Source organism: Lepisosteus oculatus, chromosome 28 (genome assembly GCF_040954835.1).
Source record: "Lepisosteus oculatus isolate fLepOcu1 chromosome 28, fLepOcu1.hap2, whole genome shotgun sequence".
NCBI classification, from domain to species: domain Eukaryota; kingdom Metazoa; phylum Chordata; class Actinopteri; order Semionotiformes; family Lepisosteidae; genus Lepisosteus; species Lepisosteus oculatus.
This window is the reverse complement of record NC_090723.1, coordinates 4,751,599-4,775,207: the sequence shown is the minus strand read 5'-3', so window position 1 is coordinate 4,775,207 and position 23,609 is coordinate 4,751,599. Positions and strand designations below refer to the sequence as shown.

General features: G+C 45.0%; 1 protein-coding gene across 5 annotated transcripts in view; it reads left to right on the top strand.

The window, feature by feature from the left end:
- atp6v0a1a (ATPase H+ transporting V0 subunit a1a) overlaps positions 1-7,589 on the top strand; it is a 42,045-nt gene extending 34,456 nt beyond the window's left edge. For all 5 annotated transcript variants that reach the window (XM_069185853.1, XM_069185852.1, XM_069185851.1 and 2 more), the window contains one exon: positions 4,799-7,589. In XM_069185853.1, coding sequence (XP_069041954.1) covers positions 4,799-4,892 — 94 coding nt within the window. In that variant the 3' untranslated portion in view covers positions 4,893-7,589. The remainder of the gene's footprint in view (positions 1-4,798) is intronic.
- Positions 7,590-23,609: the final 16,020 nt, after the last annotated feature.

The window sequence follows — 23,609 nt, the reverse complement described above, 5'->3', positions numbered from 1 at the left end:
TACATGATAAATTGTTTAGTCCAGACTTTTCTTTGTCAAAGGTCCAAATACATTATTTTGTTCTGACTGATTGTATTTGTCCCTGTACGAACTGTCTGTGCTAGGAATCTGTGTTTGAGGCTGTTTGACTGGGCCACTAAATTTATCCAAGGATAAAACAACAAGGTTTTGAGGGAGGAAAAGGATCGTCGGACAGGATTTTATGTTAAACGTAATCGTTCACGTTTTCTAGGCACGGTTTACCAGCGACCATTTTATGAGTTCAAAAAGCTCTCAAACACAAATGTGTTCTTTTTAATGTGTTGCGCCGAAATCAGTTTAGACCAATATAAACCAATTCTTACTCCTCTTAAACCCAATTCAAATGTTTGAAGTTGGTTAGGCCTAATACGCAAGTAATTAACATAGTGGCACATCCTCTACAAGAGTCAAGCATACCAGACTCTCTGTTTTTCCCAAGGCTGGTGGAGAGAAGGTCGTTACTCCTCAGTCACAAGCTTCTGAGAACAGGAGGTTGCACTGGGCCTGAATTTCAAAGATGTTGGTAAAATTCCAGCACCACCTGTTAATGTGGGGATTCTCCTGGACGGTGTTTGATCCTGAATGCGGTCGGTTATCCCACAGACCTAGCTTTTTATAAGGGAAATAAATCTTTCATTTCCGCATGGTCCTTAACAGAATCTTGAGTAGGCGTGTGCTATGGAAAACTGGTATAGTGCACAGCCATTTTCTGAAATCAGAGTTTGGGGGTCCTTTGAGTATAAATACACATTACAGGAAGTGCTCCAAGTTATAACTACTGTATGTGTATATACCTCCTGAGGCCTCCAGTGGTAGTTAGCTTTTGCACAAAGGTGTCAGATTCCTTTTTCTCGGCTCATACAGCAGGAGTGACAGACAGGCCTCTGGTTCTGTCTGAGTGTGGGTAAATTCTGGGACAGAGAGCACGTACTGAGAGCAGGTCTGCTTGGTTCAGCCGGATGCCAGCTTTTTAGACGAATATCAGAGGTACGGCTGACGTGCTTCAGCCCAGGTGCCCCACTAAACGAACAGCACTTGTGGGATTTTCTCCATCTGAGGCTCATCAGCCGGATGTTTCCTTAGATGTCCAAGTTTAAAAAAAAGGCCAAGCCTGCCTGTATGGAGCAGCTGGTCACACAGCTGGTAGAGGCCTTGGATTCAGTGTTCACACATTTTCTTGTCTGCGTTTTAAGCTCCCTTTACCTTTTACTTTTACTTTTTGGCTGGTGAAAATTAAAAGGTCTTGCAGGGCGCGGCACACTGATCTCCTAAAATACCATTCCTCCAGGCGGGCTGAGGAATTCGAAACACTTCTGTGTGAAAGGTCAGTGAGTAGATAGTTTATGATGAAGTGCCAGAGATACAGGGTTAAAAATAGCGCGATCCTCTGGTTCAGTTCTGAATCCAGCAGCTACACAGCCAGCGCACACTCTCACATGACAATCAGGAGGCGAGGCGCTGGGTTTTCTTCGGGTTTCCATGGTGTCTAGGGCAGGACTCCTGGTCTACTGGAGTAAAGGCTCTTTTCTTTCTCTTTAGTCTTTCTAGACCAGCTGCTGTATCACCCTGCAGCTCACAGCTGGCAGCCCACTGGAGCTCAGCAGGCGGGGGCCTGGCCAGTACCTGGATGGGAGACCTCCTGGGATAGCTAAGGTTGCTGCTGGAAAGGGTGTTAGTGGGACCAGTGGGGGCGTTCACCCCACGGTCTGTGTGGATCCTAATGCTCCAGTATAGTGATGGGAAAACTGTACTGTAAAAAAGGCATCATACTTCAAATGAGATGTTAGACCAAGGACATGACTCTCTTTGGTCCTTAAAAATCCCTGGGCATTTCTCAAAAAGAATAGGGGTGTTAACCCTGGTATCCTGGCCATATATACCCCTGGCCCTTATCAATCATGGCTTCCTCCTCTAAACTGGCTTCATCACTCTGTTCTCCTCCTGAGAGCTGGTGTGTACTGGTGCACTATGGCTGCTGTCGCATCATCCAGGTGGGGCTGCACATTGGTGGTGGAGGGGAGTCCCCATGACCTGTAAAGCACTTTGAGTTGAATGTCCAGAATAGCTCTATATACGTGTAAGGATATTATTATTATAGTTGCACCGATAACTGGTTCCTTGTTAAAGTAAGGGCAGGTGGCTGTACAAGGAAAATGAAGTGAGAATTGTTACTCCAGCACAGTTGAGTCTTGTCGGGCTTTTTGTTGGATTGTAATGTCAGTCAACAGCACCTTGTTGTACACTTGATCCTTGCTGTGCTCAATCCACTAAAAAGCTGAGTGTGCAAAATCAGAGGCGCATTGCGACCAGCAGGTGTCGCTGCTACACAGCAAACAGTCGACACCTTGCCAGGCCTCGAGCCCTCGAACCCCAGCAGCCCTGGGGAAGGTGACTGAGAAGCTCACAGTGAAAATCTCCAGATTGGGCAGAGCAGCACCCACTGGGGCCAGTGGGAGTAGCAGGGAGGGGCGGTTCAGGGTGGACGAGTGGTGTGTGGGGCAAGTATACTAAGAATGCCACAGGATTTTAATCGAAGATTTCCAGAATTGTTTTCAGTCCCATTTCAAAAAAGCCTTCATCATCTCCTTGTCACATTCAAGAGAATTTGGTAAAATCTCGAGGGAAAGATGTGCTGTGCTCTCAACACCGCGCTAAGCATAGATCACATCCTACTCGCGATCACAGTGGGGCATGGAGCCGGGATGTGAGCCAGCAATTGCCAGTTTATAATGGCTGTTTCCAGGCGAACAGCTCTGGTGATCAGGGCAGTTTGTACTTAAGATTGACCAGCAAACCAATGATCATTGAAACGGCTGTTTTGGGCGCTTGGCCTCCCTTGCCATAAAAATGGGGCTTCTGGTGTGTTTTTTACAGAGAAAGGCAGCTGGAATGGAAAATTGTTCTCAACCCGTGTAAAAGAGCAGAGGGCTTGTTTTCATTCTGAATCATTTGCTTTTCATTCCTTATTTGGTTCTGCAGCACCAAGACACTGGCAGCTGGCAGGAATCCACACTCTCCTTCTCCCTCACATCCATTTTAGCTGAAGAGTAGATTCCACAGCTAGATCTTAACCCCACTGATACCTCATTATGATGAAGATGTCTTTGTCAGCCAGTTTATCTGCTGAATATTTCCACTTGTATTTCAGTTTATCCTGGACAGAGCAGTTCATATGTGTTGCTTTTTTGTCTGTGGAACACTGCAGTTGTTTTTTAGTGGAGACAGAATTATTACTTATTACTCTATATTTAGTGATTATATAGACTGAGTTTTGGCAAATTGAACACATTTGTGCAGGAACAAGAATGAAAGGTAGTAGTGAACAAAATCAATAAACAGTTGCTGCTTGTTCAGAATAAGTGTATTGGATGCTGAGGTTAAGAAGTAATTGGGTGTGTACAGTTTCAGGATATGGAATAATCCAGCTTTCAGTGGGGGGCAGTAGTTTTCAATAGAATAGTCTTTACAATAATGAGAGTTACTGTAAGTAACTATAAACTCCATAAAGATGATATAGCAACTTGCCACACTACAACAGAGGCTGCCCAGAAGTGTAGATGCTTGTTTAAGGACAAAGAAAGACTACTTGATAAGTTCCTTTATCAGATCTACAGTTCCTAAGAAATACTGATGAAAAGTAGTGTTTACTCGTGTGGATGAAGTTAGATTTTGAAAGTTTTTTAATTAAACTCAAGGCTGGTTTCTCACTGAACTTCTTATTGCATTCAATGAAAATACAAAATGTACACTCTTCTCATGTGAAGTGGCCTTTTAATATGGTGAATATGCTTATTAACTCAAAGTAAGGCGATTATTGTTTTAAGTCATGTATACCTGATGGTCATGTCTTGGAACTCTTAACAGGAATTCCAGCCCTGAACATGGGATTCAATAACACGATCTTGCAGCTGGTGTTGGCTTGCATGCTGTGCATGTCTGGTTTATGTTGAGGAAAAATACTTGAAATAAACTTTGGAAAAATAGCACAAGTGATTTTCCTAACAAGACTGCTTTAAAAATTAGCCCTTAGGTGTTTAATCTGCCAGCACTTCTGCTTATGTCTTATTGGCAGAATGAGAAAACACAAGTTCTGCATCTTCATGTGGGCTATAAAATGGATTTTAATTTATAAACACAAGACTGGGCCCTGCAGCTTGCAACCTGCACTGTATGTGTACTGGTGTAATGGGTAATCTCTCCATCATTTGCTTAAAATCCAATCATTGCCTCGTGATGTCGGTAGTCTAGTAGGCAACAACCCTTCTTCCATACTGGAAATTCCACATCAGTGCCTGAATAATGATGGCACAAACTGTGCAATATGAAGAAATTCTACCATGAAGCAGAGATCCCACGGGAAGGTCTGAAAAGGTAGCTGTGTTGAACCCTAGCTGTATTCCGTGCAGTCAATCTAATCCGCAGCTTAGTGTAGTTACAGTAGCAAAGCAAACCCTCTCTTCATCTGAGCTGAGCTTTTGGGACAAAGTGTCTCTCGGGTAGGGCTTGAGTCTCCTCCTGTCTGCAAACTGCTCTGTAGGTGACTACTCGTACCAGTAGCAGTAGCATTCAAGTTAATAGAGAGGGACCCTTTGTGTGTTTTAAAGCTCTTTATAAAGGCTTTAGAAATATCCTTTGCATATATGGTAAAACAACCATTATTAATAGAAAGTGCAATTATTATAGTCATTATTCCCTTTTCAAAAACCACAGAAATAGGCCGAAAAAAGACTTCCAGTTCTGGGACTAAAATATGCCCGTCTCTTGTCTCTTTCCCCAGGGTGGAGTTCCAGAACAAGTTCTACACGGGCCTAGGCTTCAAGTTCGTTCCGTTCTCCTTCGACAGCATCCTGGAGGGAAGGTTCGACGACTAGACGGCCCCCCCCGACCCTCTCCGCTGCTGTGTCTTGCTCGTGAGCCTTCTGGTAGTTGCTGCTTTGTCCGAAATCCCGTGTCGCTGTGCCGTACGACAGAAACGCCATCGCCTGCCCGTGCGCTGAACCGCAGACAGCCGAATGTGTCGTGACCTTGTTTTGCTTTGTTTTTGTTTTTTTTATCCGAGTAACTTATTGAGTCCTTCTCTTGTAACACTAGTAGTCATGTACAGGAACAGAAAAGGGTGTGCAGGGCTTCTTCATGGGATGAGCGTTCTTTATATCGAGTTGCATTGCAGCACGAACACGATCTGAACACAATGAAGGAACAGCGCTTCGGGCTGTGTTTTATTTACGGGGTAAAAAAGCAAATTAATGTAGGTGTTTCCAAGGCCTCTAAAGATCTAGTTGCCACATATGGGACTGAAATTTCTGTCCAGCTACTGTATAAACAAATAAAAGGGGCTAAACTCATGAATTGTTGCTGCACAGATCAGACTCTTTACGGACATTTGACTAGAATTACAAAATGAAGCATTTTTCATGAATTGAGCTCAGTGTTGACTGTGGGAACCTTTTAACGAATGTCAAAACAGATAAAAAACAGACTTAGAATTCTGCACACATTAAATTTCCATGGCAACAAAATGCTTACTCCTGCTGTTTATGAAATTCAACTAAAGGAAAATGGATTCCAAAGTGTATTATACTTGTACGTAGTACGATGGGCGTATTTAAACCCCAGGGCACACTGATTTGCCTCTATATCTTTTTAGGAGGAAATATTCCATATTAATTGTATTAATTTCCCACAGAAGACACCAGCTTTACTAAATTGGCACTGTTCCTCACAGCCTACTGGTTAATGTGGTCCAGATCAAGTGCTTCTCTTCCATGCCCAGAATGGACACTGGGGCTGGAGTTTTAATCAAATCTTCAGGCAGCTGCGTTCCAAATCTCAAATTTCAGTGGTTGAAAGAGAATACCTACTTCTGTGCACCTCTGTAGAGAGACACGCAGTGAACCGTTTCCTTCATGTGCTCTGGACAGCATTACATCTGAGAGCCTGTCCACGTGTTTTATATCGTCCCTCCTCCGAGAGGTCCATGTGTTTCTGACCGGGGCTGGTCCTACTGGCTTAGCGATGTTTAATAGCGTAAGTGAATTGGGTTAACATGCACACTGGTACTCATTTAGAACTGGATTATTGGCTTAAAGAGAAGTAACTGAAAAGGCCATTTCAGATGAACTGGATTGTAAAAGGCGATTGTAGAAAAATGTATAGTTTCTAGTGTTTGCTGTTAAGCGAGAAATGAATTTTTGGAAAAGCCATCAAGCGGTCTTATTAAGGGTACTTTGAAAGAAAATGGAGACGACCCCTCCCTCCAACATGCCTATAACAATATGATCCAGTGCCAAGTTCAGTTCACGCAGTCTGCAGGCTGCCACATTGTGGCATTGTGGGAAACAGGCTGCCAACTTTTAGAGAAAAAAAAAACAATATATTAGTATATCAGTAGTAGTCTGTTTTTAAAATTGGCTGTGAAAATCAACTTTAGAAGGTAAACGTGTCTAAATACAGCCCTAAACTCTGGTTTAATGTCATGGTCACCTTCAGTTTTGCAGGCAGGAGCTTGACTTGGCTGCCCTTTTCAACAATACTTATCAAGCCCTGCTTTGCTAAGTGAATTAGGCCGTGGAACTCCCATAGTTTCTCATTTTCCGATGCTTATTAATTAAATAAGGAGGTAATTATCATATCGGTAAGACTGACATCTCAGTGCCTAGACCAGTGGCTCTCACACACCTGCTGTTTTCTGTAGCAGCTCAGCCCTCAGTGATACCATCACACCTTTCACTTCAGTTGACTAAATAATAAGATGAATTTGAACTGCTCATTCCCAGCTCTTAACTATGCTGGACATAAAATCCCAAACCTGTGACTAGAAACAAAAACACAAACAGTTCTTTTAAGCGTCTTCGTAGGTCACGTGAGGCTTCAGGTATCTAATGAAGGTGGGCTGGAAGAAAACCAGCAGGTGTGTGGGGCACCAGGACCAAGACTGGGAACCAGTGGCCTAAGACCATTCTCCGTCAGCATAGAGGGTCACCACCACCAACAAGGCAGTTTTGGAGACTTACAGGGACAAAAGGTGCTGAACGCTGTTGAAAACAAGCTCATGTTGACACGGGAGGGTAACAGCCGTGCAGCAGACTGCACGGAGTTGTAATCTGAGCTACTGTTTTTTTTTTCCTGAAAGGTTGCGTTTGAAACTGAATTGGCCCACAGGTTAGGCCTGCCCCAGTGGCATTCTTCTGGAAATAATGCAGTTCAACCGACACCTCCTGTTTTCTTGGTCATGGGTTACGGTGGTGGGGGGGACGAGCTGAATAGAAATGAAGCATATCAATCAACCAATCTCTGCCGAGAATTGTATCGGGGGAGCCTGCCTGGTCCTGGGTCTGGCTCTGTGTAGTGCAGCCCCTGTGCTCTTGGATAATCCTGTGCAAGTGATTGTGTTTACAGTGCGCGGACGTCTTTGCGTGTGTTTACAGTGTACAGTGGGTCTCTTTGTTTTAGCCGAACATTGTGGGAGCTATGTGGACTCTGATGTGAGATTTGTTTCCGTAATTGTACATTGTGATGTGATTGTGTATATTAACATGATTAAAGAGGAAGCAGCTGGGGAAAAGAAATTAAGCTGCCCTTCGTTTTTCTTGGGGTTAAACTGCGTTGTGAGTTGAAACACCTCACTTAACCAGACATAATCAGCTTGGTTATTACTCATTTAAGTGCCCACCCACATTGGCAAAGCAGGTCTGTACCCACTTGAGAGAACAATAATATACAAGAACACAGAACCTTTAATCTGTTGAGGTGGCTGACGTGTTTATAAATATGCTTGTGTGAGACTAGTTGTGCTACTACCACACTAGAGCAGCCTGCACACCTTGGATAGCGATCTAATTATTTTTATTCCCCAGCTTACCAGGAACTTCATCCAGCATGTTAATTGTTCTGTTCCCAGGCCCTTGAACAGGGCCGGCGCCAGGGGAAAAATCTGTAGGGGGTTGTCTGAAATTCTGCGGGGGGCGGTGATATTTTGGTTGAAACAGAGCTGTTGCAACTACCCAAGTGAAATCTCGCAACCATGCCACTGATTAGTGCTTTGTGATGGAAGATAACGATGAGCCATCTGGTATTTAGCGATTAGTACAGTTTCACGTTCATCGGCCCTCTCACAATTATTGCCTGGAGTGACAAAATGCCACATGCGTTCATTTTTGCAGCTACATCGACAGTAACGAGGTTCTGAATCGTTAAGAAAAAATAGTTGTAAAACCAACAGAAAGCACAAACGTCTCTAACTACAGTCCTAGTCATACAACGATTGTAAGTATAAGGATGAACTACTGCAAGGAATCGATCCACCTGAGCAAACAAGATGGTAATAATGTTGACACCCAATAATGTAGACACTATGTAATGTTCAAGTTCACGTTTATTTGTCATTCCAGCCATTTACAAGTATACAGTGGAATTAAATATCGTTCCTGCTGGTCCACGGTGCAAATACAGACAGGACACTGACGTAGGCATTGTAGACAGCAACACATGGTGCAAAGTGCCGAATATGTGCCATTCCTGGACGGATAGCCCTCCTGTACGTCAAACAGGCCGATGTACTAACTAACAGGCCGCTTGCGGGCAGGGAGCCCCATTGCCCGGGGCGAGCGATCAGAGAGCAGTACAGGAACGTGGGCGTGCTGCTGTCGGAGCACCGATCGGCTTGGAATTCTCCAGGTGCCGGAGCTCGACAGTGGGACACTGGAGCAGCCGACTAGCGTGACAAGCCTTTGTTTCTCTCGGAGCTTCCTGGTTGCGTTATCTGAGAAAACACACGGGCTCTAATGTTATTGGTACAGCCTTGGACACCCTCTACTCAACAGCACAAGCAGTGTGGAGGGGACTTGTTGGAGGAGACCCGTTGCTTGCATTTGTGAGGAGGGGTGAGATGCGCACGACACCATCGCCTTGAGTGAATCCTCCCCTTTTTGCACTCCAATGTTTAGATTGTCGTTGTGCACCAAAATCCACTTTCTTTAAATGTCTTTGACCGCTACTAATTTTTTGGCTTCTGCTGGGGTCTTCAGTGATGTCAGTTTTCAGGCTGGGGCATACTTCTAAATTTGCTCTCCTCTCTTCAAAAGTTAGATGGGGTTTGTAATTGAAATCAACTGTCTACTGAGTTGAGAATTGCCTTTATTCAGGTGTGTAGCCTGAAATGTAACTAATTGGACCTCAATAGAAGGAGATAACACTTATTGTGAGTGTCTGATACAGTCATTCTCACCTATTACTACAGACCTATAGTGATTAGTATAGACTTTTCTTTATTTTGGTTTTGGTTTCTGGCTCATTTCATATTGTGAGAAAAGGTAGGAAATATTGGCGATTCCTGTTTTCAGCATTAAATTAATCATGAATTGTTTTTTTGGAGGAATGCTGCCAGAGTGAGTGATATCCAGACAGCTCAAACCTGCGGAAGGGTGTGTTTCCTGCAGGTACCTGAGGCCTTGACAACGATGAGCTCATTCTGTCTGCTCCATGGGCTTTCCTCAAAGGGCTGGGCCCCCACAGGTCACCCCAACTCACATCACCACCACAGCAAAATACATCAGGCCGAAACTAAACAAAACAGGAATTCCTGTCCTGGTCAGTGCAGCGGCCTGCCGAATACTTTCCTTTGTGGAAATGAGTCGGGAGTCCTGAAACCGTTTGCTTTGGAAGACATCCAAATGTATTGAAAAACATAAACAACAGAGGGTAAGTAATTCTTTAACAAAACAGGAGACGTGAAGTTCAATAACTGCCTCCAACAAAGCAGTGTTTACAGCCCAGAATGTAAGAGCCTGGGCCAGCATCTAGGCCACTGGGGCTTTCAAAATACATGTCCCTTTAGTCCATCACCTGACAATGATCTGGACAAGACAGGACTTGGGTTCCACTAATTGATCATTTAATTAGTGGAGAATTTGGGGAAACCCAGAAGCATTGTAACTTTAGATCTTTACTGCCCTAGTTTACAGCTCTGGGACTAAAGATTCCAAACAGTACTAGCACCATGTGTCTGGAACTGAAGCATCTCCTCTACCTCTTATCTAGTCTGAGTGAGGGCTCAAAGGGTCATCAGTGGCTGATAAGTACTGTTTGACATTGAATTTCAGTAATTACACCTGCAACTGCACTCAGGCCAATTCCTTTAAACCTAAAATGCAGAGTTAGTTTTTTGTATAACAGTGCTTTGTGCAGTTTCTGTACATGGTGATGTTGTGAATACTTGTTTCTAATAATCCAATGGCTCTTAGTTTTATCACTCTACCCCATCTGTGTTTTACACAGAACTTACTGGGTTCTCGGGCGCCACAATGTAATAGACAGAAATAAAAACAGTAAATAAGGGCAGGAATTCTCTTTTCAAATAAGGCAAAGAATGTCTGTTCTGCACGCTTTTCACAGTGCCAGATTTACACAACGAGGTCCAGGAGAAAAGCCAATACTAATATCAGAATAACACCACTGTTTCCATTCAAGTCACTGTAAACAGGCAGGACAATTAAAACATCAGACTGATTACGATAGTGGGTATATCATTATTTTTCATAATCCCATGTAGAAAAGCAATCGCTGTCAAAATGTGTGTATTGTTGGCTTTATTGATGAAGCCAGCATCCCTCTTGGATGATGATAACAGCTGTTGTGCCTCTCAATGGCTGATCTGTGCCAGCAGCTATATCACCCTGCAACTCACAGCACTCACTGAACTGGTCAGTACCTGGATGGGAGACCTCCTGGGAAAGACTAAGGTTGTTGCTGGGAGAGGTGTTAGTGGGGCCAGTAGGGGGCGCTCACCCTGTGGTCTGCATGGGTCCTCATGCCCCAGTATTGTGACGGGGATACTATACTGTCAAAAAAGGTGCTATCCTCTGGGGTGAGATGTAAAACCAAGATTTTAACTCTTCAGGGTCATAAAGTGTTACTTTCAAAGTGCGTCTCGAAAAGAGTCCCTGTGTTTCTTTGGTTTTCAATATCAAGAAATCGAGGGTTAAATATTCAAAAGACTGCTGTTGGGTTTGGGGGGCCAGGTTTGAAATATTAAAGACACATAATGCCAGTAAGAAAGCAAACCCTGAGCCAGCGAGCAGGATTAGAGGGAAGGGCCTGGGGCAGACTGGCAGCCTGTAGCTTCTGTGCCAGATGAGCTCATTCAGTACAAGCCTGGAAAAAATGGTCTAATTGTCGCTGAGGGTTTTCCTGCCCTGCTCACAAACAAGAGTGCCCCTCCTGCTCCAGTTTCCTCCTCTCCTGCGGTCTCAGACCGCAGCGCTGGGTACTCAACAGCCCATTCAGCTTGTCTCCCAGCCGGAGCCAGATCACAGCAGGGCCTTGTGATTCTGTGTGGCATTCTTGTAGCCACCTAGGCTCTTCGTGAGGCAGCAGGTTTTCGGAAAACAGAACTTCAGGCTGTAGTGGGTCCATCCCCTTGGTGGGATAGGATTATAAATAATATTCAGTATTTGGGGCTAGAGGCCTGGACTGCTGTGAGAATGAGCTTTCAAAAATAAAACAGTGTCTTACTGGGAACACACGTGATTTCTTTCATTATTGCTGAGACACCGTGAGGAGATGCAGGGCTAGTTTTGATCTGGGCAGCTAGGAGGCACAGTGGCTAGCCTTGCTGCATTCCTGGGTTGTTATCTGTGTGGAGTTTGCATGTTCTCCCTGTGTTCGTGTGGGTTTCCTCTGGATGGTCTGATCTCCTCCCTCAGTTTAAAGACACACTGGTGGGTTAATGGGCTTCTGGGAGAATTGGCCCTGGTGTGAGTGCGTGCAGGTCTGTGTCTGTGGGTGCCCCGTGATAGTCTGGCATCCCATCCAGAGTGAACCCCGCCTTGTGCCCGTTGCTTGCTGGGATAGGCTCGGGCTCCCCTGTGACCCTGAACTGGAGGAAGAGGTTAGAAAATGGAAAGATGGTGTTGATGTGTTCAGTCCATTCATCTTTGTCAGGATTGGCCAGTCCTGGTCTACATATATTTATGCACCATTTTTTTAAATGTAATCGCTGCTATAATGAGAAGCTTTACCTGTAGCTCCTTTGACACTCAATGACTCACACAGCTAGAACCACATCTTTTTTTCCACATCCTCGCATACAAATTTCCTCAAGCAATTACAAAATCAGTATTTAACTTTAAAGCAAGCCCGCCCTCTAGTGACAGACCTGTGCTCTGACTTGGATGCCTGTAATGTGAAATGACTTGCAGTGTGGTTCTTCTCCACGATGTAGCGCTCTGTGACTGCACCATCTCACAGAGGTCCAGATCAAGAACAAGCCAGTATTTCATTGTGGGACCTTTCTGTCCTCCAAATTCCCAGAATAACATACTCAATTGTCAATGGACCCATCTGCCAAAACGTTTTCTTCCGCGCTTGTTAATTTTTACTCTCCCCAGAACAAACAAGGCTGTTCACACATGAGAAACGAGCTGTACAAACGTCCTAAAAGCCGTCCAAGATGAGTCACACGGCATGTGCAACAACAACCCATACGTACGTGTTAAAAAGCTCTTGGAAAGGTAAAAAAGCCATGAGTGAAGGACGTTATTTTGTCCTGAGAGAAAAAATAATCTCCCATACCCCATATTCTGATACCCGTAATCTGAAGCTTTGTAAGAAACTCTCAAAATTCGCTCAACACATAGATTCTGCCTTAGCAACACACAATGGTTTTTAAGATGCCACTGACTGCTAATTTGCCAGCAACCAGATCACCCTGCAACTCACAGCTGGCAGCCCACTGAAGCTCAGCAGGCGTGAGCCTGGTCAGTACCTGGATGGGAGTCTCCTGGGAAAAACTAAGGCTGCTGCTGGAAGAGGTGTTAGTGGGACCAGTAGGGGGTGCTCACCCTGCGGTCTGTATGGGTCCTAATGCCCCAGTAAAGTGATAGGGACACTATACTCCAAAAAAGGCGCTTTCCTTCAGATAATGATGTAAAAGTGAGGTCCTGACACTGCGTAGTCCTTAAAAGTCCCAAAGCCTTTACCAATTATGGCCATGACTGAGATGTTGCAGGCTCAAGTCCCTGCTGTTGCTGTAATATAGACTTTACCTTTTTTAATGCAACAGATTGACAAAAGGACAGGCTCTAGGGTTCTACACGGCTCATCAGAGTTTGGAAATGTAGCAGAAGAAGGCCCAGGCACCCATAGTATGTCAATGGACTTGTGGGACAGACAGGAGTATTGTTACTAATGAGATCAGCTATTTTGACGCAGGATCATTGATTATCTGGGCCGAACTGAGAAACTGTGCTGAATTGCCAGCGAGTTTCTTGGAGAGCTTGGATTCTCATCCCTTGTGGAGCCCCAGGAGAGCTCCAGTTCACAGAGCGCCTGAGGCCACAGTAGAACCCTTGACTTTTCCCATCCTGTACCGAGGGCTGCTGTTAAAAATAGGCCGGTCTGTGACGAACAAGAACACAATGTCCACAGAAACTCAGCAACTGCGTGCCGACTCTCCAGGGATCTCACCCTGCCTCAGCGTTAGGCATTAGTAGTTTTATTTGTTTGAAAGCAAAACTATTTTTGTGACGTTAATTTGATATCCCCCCCTCCCCCGTGTGTGTGAGATGTGCACTGTTTTTCTGGTGGTTTCATCCCTGAGGCAAACCTCCAATCTAAATCTTGCGTCTGGCATTGCTTTTCTTTGCCTCGTGTTTCAAAGCAAAAATGTTTTTTTGGGGAAAAAAAGGGGGCTCTTTTACAGGAAATGTATTCAAGATCAAGTTTGTTGCTGTTTTGGTAACCTTTGTTTCCTCTTTTCAAAATACAGTTTCCTCACAAAAATACATTTTCTTGGGTTTCTGATGCTGGAACATGTGCTTTTCATTTGCAGTACGTAAAGCACGTTGAGGCAATGAGGAGTACGTCGGGCTACATCTGTGTTGTAAGGTGCCCTTTCCTCTAAGTTCTGTTCTGGTGTGCACCCTGCATGGAAATCTAGCAAACAGGACAATTCGTTCTTTTTCCAGTACTTTTCTCAGCTATCCCAATTATCCTTGCTGTCCCATACCTCAGTTTTACTTCCACAATCTTTGATCGTTCTCCCAGAGACAAAAGGCCTGCTTTGTGGGCATCCAGATCTTAAGGAACCTTTTTGGAACTGGTGATTACAGAGTCTGGTGTTACAGAGTATAGAAACAACATCAGGAAAGATAATTTTATTCAGCTCATCTTTCTTGCAAGCCATCTATGTTTGCTTCCATGCATGGAAGAATTAATACAAATAAACACTTTAGCACTTGCTAATTTTGCTGTGGGCACAATCTGTGCTTTGGGCATAATCAGACATGCTCCACGCTCTTTGAAAGAACTCCACACTTATAGAATGAGCAGCGTCTCAACCCCAGAGATTTAACAAAGAGGATATCCTGAAAAGTAAGGATGGTTCTTCTAAGATTCGGGGGTTCTAAGCCCTACTGTGGTATAAAAGACCTCATGACAGAAAACATTCAGATAGCTCACTCCTGGAAAAAGAAACACAAATTGAAATGAAAAGTCTGTTCCTAAAGTGAACTGGGATAGAAATCTGGGATGCACTTGATCGGACATCCAGGATGCATAGATCCCAGACAAGACTCACAGACAGAGGCATCTCCCAAGAACGTTTAGAATTCCGAACAGTAAGAATACCAGCATTATTTCCAAGGTGTTGCACCCACAACCCTGTGTGCCATCTTAGCTGTACACCACAGTGCTGGCTGCTGGACTCAGCTAGCCCTCTCCCTACAAAGCATAGCATGTAGTTCACTAGGCATAACAACACCCAAGAGTAAGGTGTCCTGAAAGGATTCTGGAGTGTACAGTGAAACTTTGGCCTGACCCGCTTGGCTGAGGGCTGACCTCCTGGCCAGAGGACGAGGAGGCTGGGACCCCCCTGCAGACTGAGGAGTGACCGGGGGGCAGCTGGAGAGGGGGAGATGGGGTGGAGGAGGGACAAAAAGAGATATGTGAGGGAGAGAAGGAGATCACATAGGTATTTAAAGTCTTTTAGGAGAGGAAATGACGTCGGGAATGATTGATAATTACAGACAGCCGAGTCTGATTGAACTTGGTTGTTGTCACCCCTCGTTACAAACTCCATTTAGGTCTGTCCTTCGTCAACACTAGACACTATTTCTGATGCACTTTTGGCTTGAAAGACGTCCTTTTAAAAATCTGTTTTTGATAATAAAATCTGAAAACAATTCTTTCTAATGCATCGTCATTCTTTCTGAACTTTGGAAGACACATTGCAGACATAGCTTTTGTGTTATTTTAAGTTCAGTGTGGATACGTCCAGCTGGCAACAGTAAAATCACAATGTTTATCCCTGTTTCTTGATCGTTTTTTGAATGGGTAATTCTTCTGCTTCCCTGTCACATGACTTTTCACGCTACAGCAGGAGAAAGAGGACCACAGAGTCATTCCCCCAAACCTGGTAGATCTCCCAGCACGTATTCGCAATACAAATCTACAGTAACGACAGGAAAGCTGAGTTATGCGTCTCTCACAGAGAGCTCTGCAAATTCCCAGCAAACCACAGGGGGCACTATGGCAAGGCAAGCATAGGACATAAGCTACCTTCAAACTCCCTGAACCCTGGCTCAGGTCCGGTTGTCCTTGGTAAATGCAGTTAATTACATAATCTCTCGATTCTTAACAGCACACCTGAACCGTAGGGTCCATCTTGAACTCTGTATGGATATCTTCACTCTTCTTGTTCCTTGGAACTTATCTAACCTTGTTCTGTTAACAGGTTTGGCCTATTTGTAAAGCCCTGGTTTACCATAACCAACTTAAGAGAAAACTGACCTTTTGAATTTTGTCTTGGCTCAAATTTCCTCGGTGGTATGTCTGCAAGCGGTCTGGCGTCTGTTTAAAATAATGTTTAGATCACGGGCTTTTCTTTTTGAAGTATGAGGTTGTTTCCAGGTCGCTGGCTCTAGGATCTGACACTCTTTCTTTGTTGCACAACAAACCACAAGAAAATCTGGCCCAGTCTACTCCAGCTCTCAGTATTGTTGTTGTGGACACACTGAAGAAAGGCAGCAGAGGCACTGAAAGAGTGCAGTCTTGTACTTCCCTTCAGAGATAACGCTGGTGTCAGAATTATGTTCATTCACTCCTCCATGCATTCTCAGGAACTGTATATTCATCCCAGTGTTTTCATCAGTCCGTGCCCTCACCTTAATTTTGTAGCTACTCTCTCCATTCCTCTGGCATTTGTCTTCTCTCCCTGTTGTGTGTCCACAGGACAGAAAGCCACTAGAGACCAGCCTCCTTGACTGAGCTGGGCCCAAAAGCATCATCATAATGTAAATTGTTTTTATCTGTCATTGTTGTCTGTGTAAGCAACCTGTATCTGTTTCCATGCGACATCTTTCCCTGGTTTCTGCTTTCCGCCAGCACTCCCTGAAGCCATTTCAAAAGTATCCTTAAAGATAAGGAGGCTCAGAGCTGCTGTATTGTGAAGAAACACGGGGGTTGACCAAGATGGAAGTACACTAGAGCCCCCAGTGTTAGAGACAGTGTGGAATAAGAGAGAAAAGTGAATACTCACAGACATGCAATTGTAACAGGTCAACAGGTCCCTTTCTCAAGGGAGACTGCTTCTCACTATGTAATGGCCCTAAGGAATTTCCCTCTCAGTCAGCAGTTCTTAATTGAGTTTCCAGGACAGTACCGCCCTGTAGTCTTTCTGAAAAACCCCCAAACCCCCTGCAAATCGGTTACTTTGCTGCCACGAAATCCTGAGAATATGTGGTGCAGTTGCATGCAGAGGTACTGCAGGCAGCTGAACATGAAACTATTGAGCATGCTCCGACCCGAGGGTGCTGGGAATCCCACTCCATTCGCTTCTGCCTCAAGATGGACTTGAACTCAGCCGTTAGGAAACAAGTGGGATTCAAGCTAAACCTTTTGTTGTTGTTTTTTTGGAAAAAGTGACACATAAATTAAACATGAGCTCCAGCAATAAAGGCATCTCCTTGGATCTTTACAGTCCAAGAAGTCAGAACCTCGATTTGGCATCTCCTCCAAAGCACAGGACCTCCTACAGGACTTTATCCCAGTCACCTTACTGGGACAATGGTTCTGACGGTTTGGTCCAGGGGCAAGTATGCCACTTCCAAAGTCCATCCTAGGCCTGGGAGGATCTGAGAGCCGATTGGCAGCTGCTCTGACCCCTCATAGTAACATACGTCCCTGGTTTCCTCAATGTCCCTTCGGGATCAATAAAGTCTTATCTATCTAGCTGGTTCCCCATCAGATACACAAAAATAATGGCTCTATAACTACATGAGGTAAGTTCTATGGAATATGTCATATATATGGAGTCTCTATTTCATTTTGAAAGACACTTGTCTTGGCTCTTGGCTATAGCCAAGTCAATGGCTTTTATGCATATGCAACCTGCTGGGGTGGATTAACCAACAGGCTAGCATAGGCCCCTGATTGGCCAGAGTATTTTTTTAAACGGACCTGTGGGCCCCCATTGGCCCATAAAAACGTTGAATAAGATGTGAACCACTGATTAGTTAGATGCAATGGGCTCGCAGTTCAAATTTATTTCGGCCGATTCATCGGGTGATCTCTGGTGCAAGTTTACGGTAGCCAGCCTCGAAATGTGCGAGAGAAAATATGATAGTGGGGCGCAAAAACGAAAAGCACGGCAGTAAAAAAAAAGAGCAGTGTGAGCGGGATCTGCTTAAAACGATTGACTGGTTATTTCAAGTCGGCTGAGCAGGACCCCGGTCCCGTGTTCACGGTGGACGTTGCAGGCAGTGCTACAACAACCGCGGTTGAAACGTTAGCTGCAGCTGACTCCAGCCTGGGCGCAGTCTACATCAACGCCGCCCATGAGGACGAGTTACAACGGAGCTGCAGGAACACGAGTCGGAGCAGAGCCATCCGAAACGCCACCATCTCCACAAGGCCAGTGAGCCGCCGCCATGGCTGTTGCACCTGCTGCCGCGGAGCTTAACAGCTCCCGCTTCCTACAGCTCGGACCCAGCATGCTGGGGGTAAAACAGACGAACAGATGCGGGCATGCGGGGCTCAGTTGGGCCCGAAATCGTGTCAAAACCACGACGCGGATGTTGCAGCATCGGAAAGACGACACAAACCGCAAAAGAGGTATTTCTCTAGTCTAGAACCCTCTTCGAAAGAAAACTCGGAAATGGCGAGTGTGTGTCAAGAGAATGGCTGCTGTTTTCCCTTTTTCCAACTTATTTGGGGGCGGGTGATCATCAGTCCGGTCTGACCGCAGGCTCTAGTGCCTGGGGAAAATGCCGCAGCACGCTTGGTTGAACACGAAGCGTCGGAGAGCCATAGAAAGGCTGTGGTTGCAGACGTTACGCGCTGCGCTGATAATGGTCTAATAGACTCAGAACCATTTAAGGGGACGCAGCGCCCCGATAACGGGAACGTCATTGGTGTCCTCGAAGTTATCAGCGAGGTTGATCCCTTGAAAGCCCCTACAGGAAAATATCTACTCGTCGATGCAGTGTATTGACTGCACGATTTGAGCCTGGTGACTGCAGTGGACAGTGTCCCGCTGTTCCTGAAATAACGCGCTCAGGCAGGGTGCTCGCCGGTCTCTTTGCGGTGCTGATCTTGTTGTTTTCAAAGTAAGCGTGCGCATGGTTTGTGTTGTCAGATCGCATGTTGGCTGTGAATCCGATTTATTGGTTGCATTGCCGTACTTGCATTGCAGGCTATTGTAGTGTGTGTGTGTCTTTGGGCTCCCTGTGTACGTGTGTGTTCCTGCGAGTGCCGGCTGACATTCCGTTTGAATCGGCGGTAGCAGCACTTGCTCCGAACGCGTCACTGAATTATTACAGTATTTTCTCTCGCCCTTTTCTGGTAATATGATGGGAGGCTACACAACGTGAAGCCTAGGGGCCTCTGATCACCTTAATCCGCCACTGGCAGCCCGAAAACATCGTTTTATTGTGTAACTCCTTGGGATCTCTTTGCCAGGCTTCGTTAGATCTCTGCCGAACACAAAAAGATTCCTTTGCAAAGCATTTCTGCTCGATAACTTGAACGGAGTCTGGCTTTCAGACAGTAAAAGTAAGCTTTTTTTGGGAACTGGCCCCAAAGGAACAGAGAAGCACTAATACACCAACCTTAGACTTTGCTAAACAATTGGATCAAGAGTGTCCCTTGGCCCCAACTGTTTGTTGTTTTTTAGAAAAAGAGCAGTACCCCCGACTGACGTCAGCAATAAGATACCCGGAATTAATGTCCGTGATTAATAAAGGGAAGAGCTCTTCCAAATCTCATACACATATACTGGTACAGTATATCAGCAAACAGCTCTGGACAAGTCAGTACCAGCAACTGCATTTTTATGTAAAACGTCCCTTCTGATGGTAGAGAAATGGTATCATTAGCCATAGAAATCACAGGCTTCTCATTCCAAAAGGTGATTAGTTAAAAAAGTAGGAATAAGAAAAATACATATGTACATGTGCTATTTGTGTTTTCCACCTCTGAGCAAGTAACACTCAGGGTTTCTTGCTAAACTTGCCTCAGTTTTAGTTGCTTTATCCATTAAAACTGTGAGGGAGACGGATCCTATCCTATCCTGGCAAGCAACAGGCACAAGGTGGGATGCACTTATTGTATATGATATATAAGTGTATAGTATATATTATTATACATACACTATTTAATATATGATTGACATTTCACTGGGGCATGTGATCCTCACTGTATAGATTCTATGAGCTCTGCTCAGACCTGGAAGCATCATGGCCCCATCTAGAGGACCTGTGCTTCTCTCAGCTGTTCTGGTGCTGGGCCTCAGAAGATCCCTACTATGCCCACATACACATCACCACCCCCCCCGCACCAGGATAGCCCATGCCTGTATAGTCTGCTTCAGTGGGAGACCCCTTCAACTTGCTGAGGGGGTCTGTTGGCACAATACAGGCCTTTTGTGTTTCTCAGACTTTGGGCTCTAGCTGGGGGAAGCTACACTGTATTATGGCACAGTCTGGAAAGAGAGAAGATTGTAGACAGTGATAAACCAAAGATCCACTTTCTACATCGCTAAATATAGTGAGGATATTTCGCACCTAACGAAACAACACTACAGAGATGAAAAGTAAAAAAAAAAAAAACAGAAGTGTCACTCAAGGAGAAAACAAGAAGGTACAAAAATATAATTAAAAAGTAACATAAGACAGCTAGAAGAAATTCAATTCGCCGATTTGTATCGGGTTTATTTCACTTTCAGTCTGTGGCATGTCTTAACGATTTCAGCAGACACTTCAGTGAATCCCGAGGGAGGAAGGAGTAATGTCGGTATTTTGGAGAAAATGAGCTGTCACTGGCTGTCAAGGGGAAAGATTGCTGTCGGAGAGAAGTAAAAGCAGAAATACCAACCCAGAGACAGCAAGGGAATAACATCAGTTATACTTCTAAAAGGTGCCGACGCAGGAAGAGCCAGCTCTGAGAGGTCTATCACCTTAGATATGACCAAGACTTGCTCAGATTCCAGCCTCTGACCTGTCAGACTCTGTTGGAGAAGGGGAGCCATCTTGAAGTGATTATACCGAGCTGCACAAACAGCATTGCTCAACAGTCCCTTCTTTTCCTTGTGTTAGAAACTGATTGTTATTATGCTCTCTCCTGTCCACCTCTGTGGCTCTTTTCCTGATTCACACCAGACGCTCAGAAAGACAACTGCAAGGACAAAAATAGTGACTTGGAAAGAAAACACACTGGAATTTCTTTGTTGTGCAACACGGCACTTCACAGTTTCTCAGATCTGTTTGTTTAGGCCCCGTTATCAGTAAGGACAGGCTGGATTTATTTCACAGGTAATCTGCACGTGATACAACACCGAGCGCTCGCAAACAAGGCTGTATGTGGTAGTTGTGTCTTGTGCTTGAGGCAGGGCAACATGTAGACATTTATGCAGAAGAGAAAAACATCTGTGTATCACACTGTTCAGCAGTCTTTTTTGGTGCATCAGCCAAAGACCTGTCATTTTATTTTATTAGACCCTTTTCTCTCCTTCCCTCTGGTGTGGTACTAACATTTCAAACTAGAGCAGGCATGCTACAGAAAGGGCTGACTCAGAAGTGGACCAGATTGTGTTGATGCTTTTTTCTAAAGCGAGATATAAAAAGAGATATTTTATGGGCTCAAATCTCCTCCTTCACAGCGGTGGGTCTCCAATCCCACCAATCTAGGCACTAGTCTAGCAAGTCTTATAGGTCGCTTGTTTCTAAAAACCAGGACCGTTTCTTAATCAATCACATTATTAATCAATACATTCTAGGAAACGCTGGTCCTTGAGAGCTGAAGATTGGTGTTCCGGATGATCTCCAAATCCCTTAATGTAACAAACCACCTTCAACTGATCACCTGTGCATGGTATTAGAGCTTGCTGGTTAGGGTCTGTGGTGTATTATGGTGAGTAATCTTTACTGTAGGAGAGGAAAATCATATTCTCCATGTCCAACCTCATCGACACTGCAGGTTTACAGACTAAACAGAACTAAGTGGAGGTGAACGCTGCCTTATGCAAGGTGACATCAGTCAAATAATTCATTACAGTTCTAAGTGGCATGTAAGGGATTACTTTTTAAAAGTAACAAGGTGTCCAATAGTTTGGTCAAACCCTCATTAAGAAGGAGAAGGCGTATTATAAGGGCAATACCTGTGTAAGGAAGGGGCTGGCGGGACCTCAGTTATTTTGCTGAGGAAAGAACCAGGGAGCAAAGACGAATCACGCAAGTCAATGTGAGCTGTAGGAGTTACTGTTGCTCAGCTCCTCAGGGAGGGGGAAGTGGGTGAGATTAGGATTCGTCTTGAACCCAACCACCTGACTCCGTTTGAAGGAGAATTGGGAAGTTGGTAACAGTGATCTATGGTACATAGTGTGCATGACATACTACCTAAAGCAACATTACCTGGCAAAGCTTTTATTTTAAGAAGCTACACATGTTGTCACTCACTGCCCATACTCTCTCACTGCTCCTGTTCACTGGTCTGCTTCTGCACTCATACAGAGACAATCACCGGGCTGTCCTGGATCAAGGAATAGTTACTGGCTTTCTGACAGGGAATGCCATTTGCCGTTGTTCCAGGCTATTTTTCCCCCATCTGGGAAGCTTTAATTTTTCCTGCTTTGCACTGATCCAGGGCTTGAATGGCCTAAATAAAACACAACTGTTGCTGTGAACTCAGATTCACTGCAGGACCTCGGGCCTCATGTGCCGTCTTCCAACACACTTAATACCAGCAAGCAAGGATTTACTCTCACTTCAAAACATCCTCTGAAGAGAAAAAAAATCCTTCTTTCAATTCAGTTCCTAAGCAGCAGGATGTTTCTGAGGGAGGCAGATACACTTTGGATTGGGATACGGTACAAGCCCTAACTTGAGGCCAAGTTATTTGCTTCGCTGGAAAGACTCCAGACTGCATCGACCACACTGCTCAGCCACAGGAAATTCATATTAAAAGAGGAATTTGGGAGCCTTTGCAGGGCTTCCTGCTGTCCAACCTGCTCTGGGAGAACAAGAGACTGGAACATCATCCCTGTCCTCAGTCCACTTCGCCTGATGAAGATTGCAACAAGACAGGACTAATCCATAGAAACAGATTCTATTTAAGACTGAAAGGTGTTAATAAAGTGTGAATACCCCTTTATTGACCTCAACCAAAACACAGGGCACCTCTCAGGTGGTTCAAATAGCCCCTAAATATGAATGCTTCTAACAGAAAACACCTGCTTGAATTGGCAAAGTCCACATCCATACAAGGAAGGTGATCGCGAAGCTTGAGACTTCATTGCAAAAGCACTGCAATTTGCATTTTAAAACTAGATATGGGCAAGGTTTTCAATATGTTAACCTGGGAAAGCCGCACCTGAATCAACAAGTGCACCAAACCCACCCCTTCATAGACCTGCAGGTCTCCCCTCTACTGCCTTCAGCTTGGTCTTGATCTGCATGGGGCGGGGTGCACACATCAAGCAAGGAAGCTGGGCTCCCAGTAACCAGGTGAAGCAGCTGATGAGCTCCATGGTCCAGCTCCTGCAGGTTCGATCCACAACACTGTTCGGCTGTGGAGTGCCGAACTAGACACAACTGTCAGTGCTGCTGGGTGCAAGACTGGGGATCAGGCATCTAGGGCTCTCCCCTCCCTAGCAAAACAACAGCTTCCCAGGTAGCTGCAGGCTTGCTGTGGAGATCCCAGAGTCCTATGGGTCAAGGCTCTGCAGGAGGTCATTGGGATCCTTCTTGTTCAAATAGGAGATTCCAGCTTGGTGAGGTGGTATTAGAATCCCCCCACCCAGGGATTTTCTTTTTTTTTTAATTATGTGGCACAGTGAAATACATATTTTATTTATTCACCACAAAACAAACATTACAAAAAGCTTGAGTGCTAAGAAAGCAAAATTCCAGAGAGCCCAGGGATGGGATGCTTCTGGGTGCAGGATGAGTTTTGTACGTTGTCTAAAATATTGGGCAAGCGCACCACCTCCTACCACATGACCCCTGCTGGTGAGTAACACACCCTCATTGCCTAAAGGTCACAAGGTCTGTCCAGGCCTGCCAGGCCTCAGATCTGCACCGGTGACAATCGGACACCCA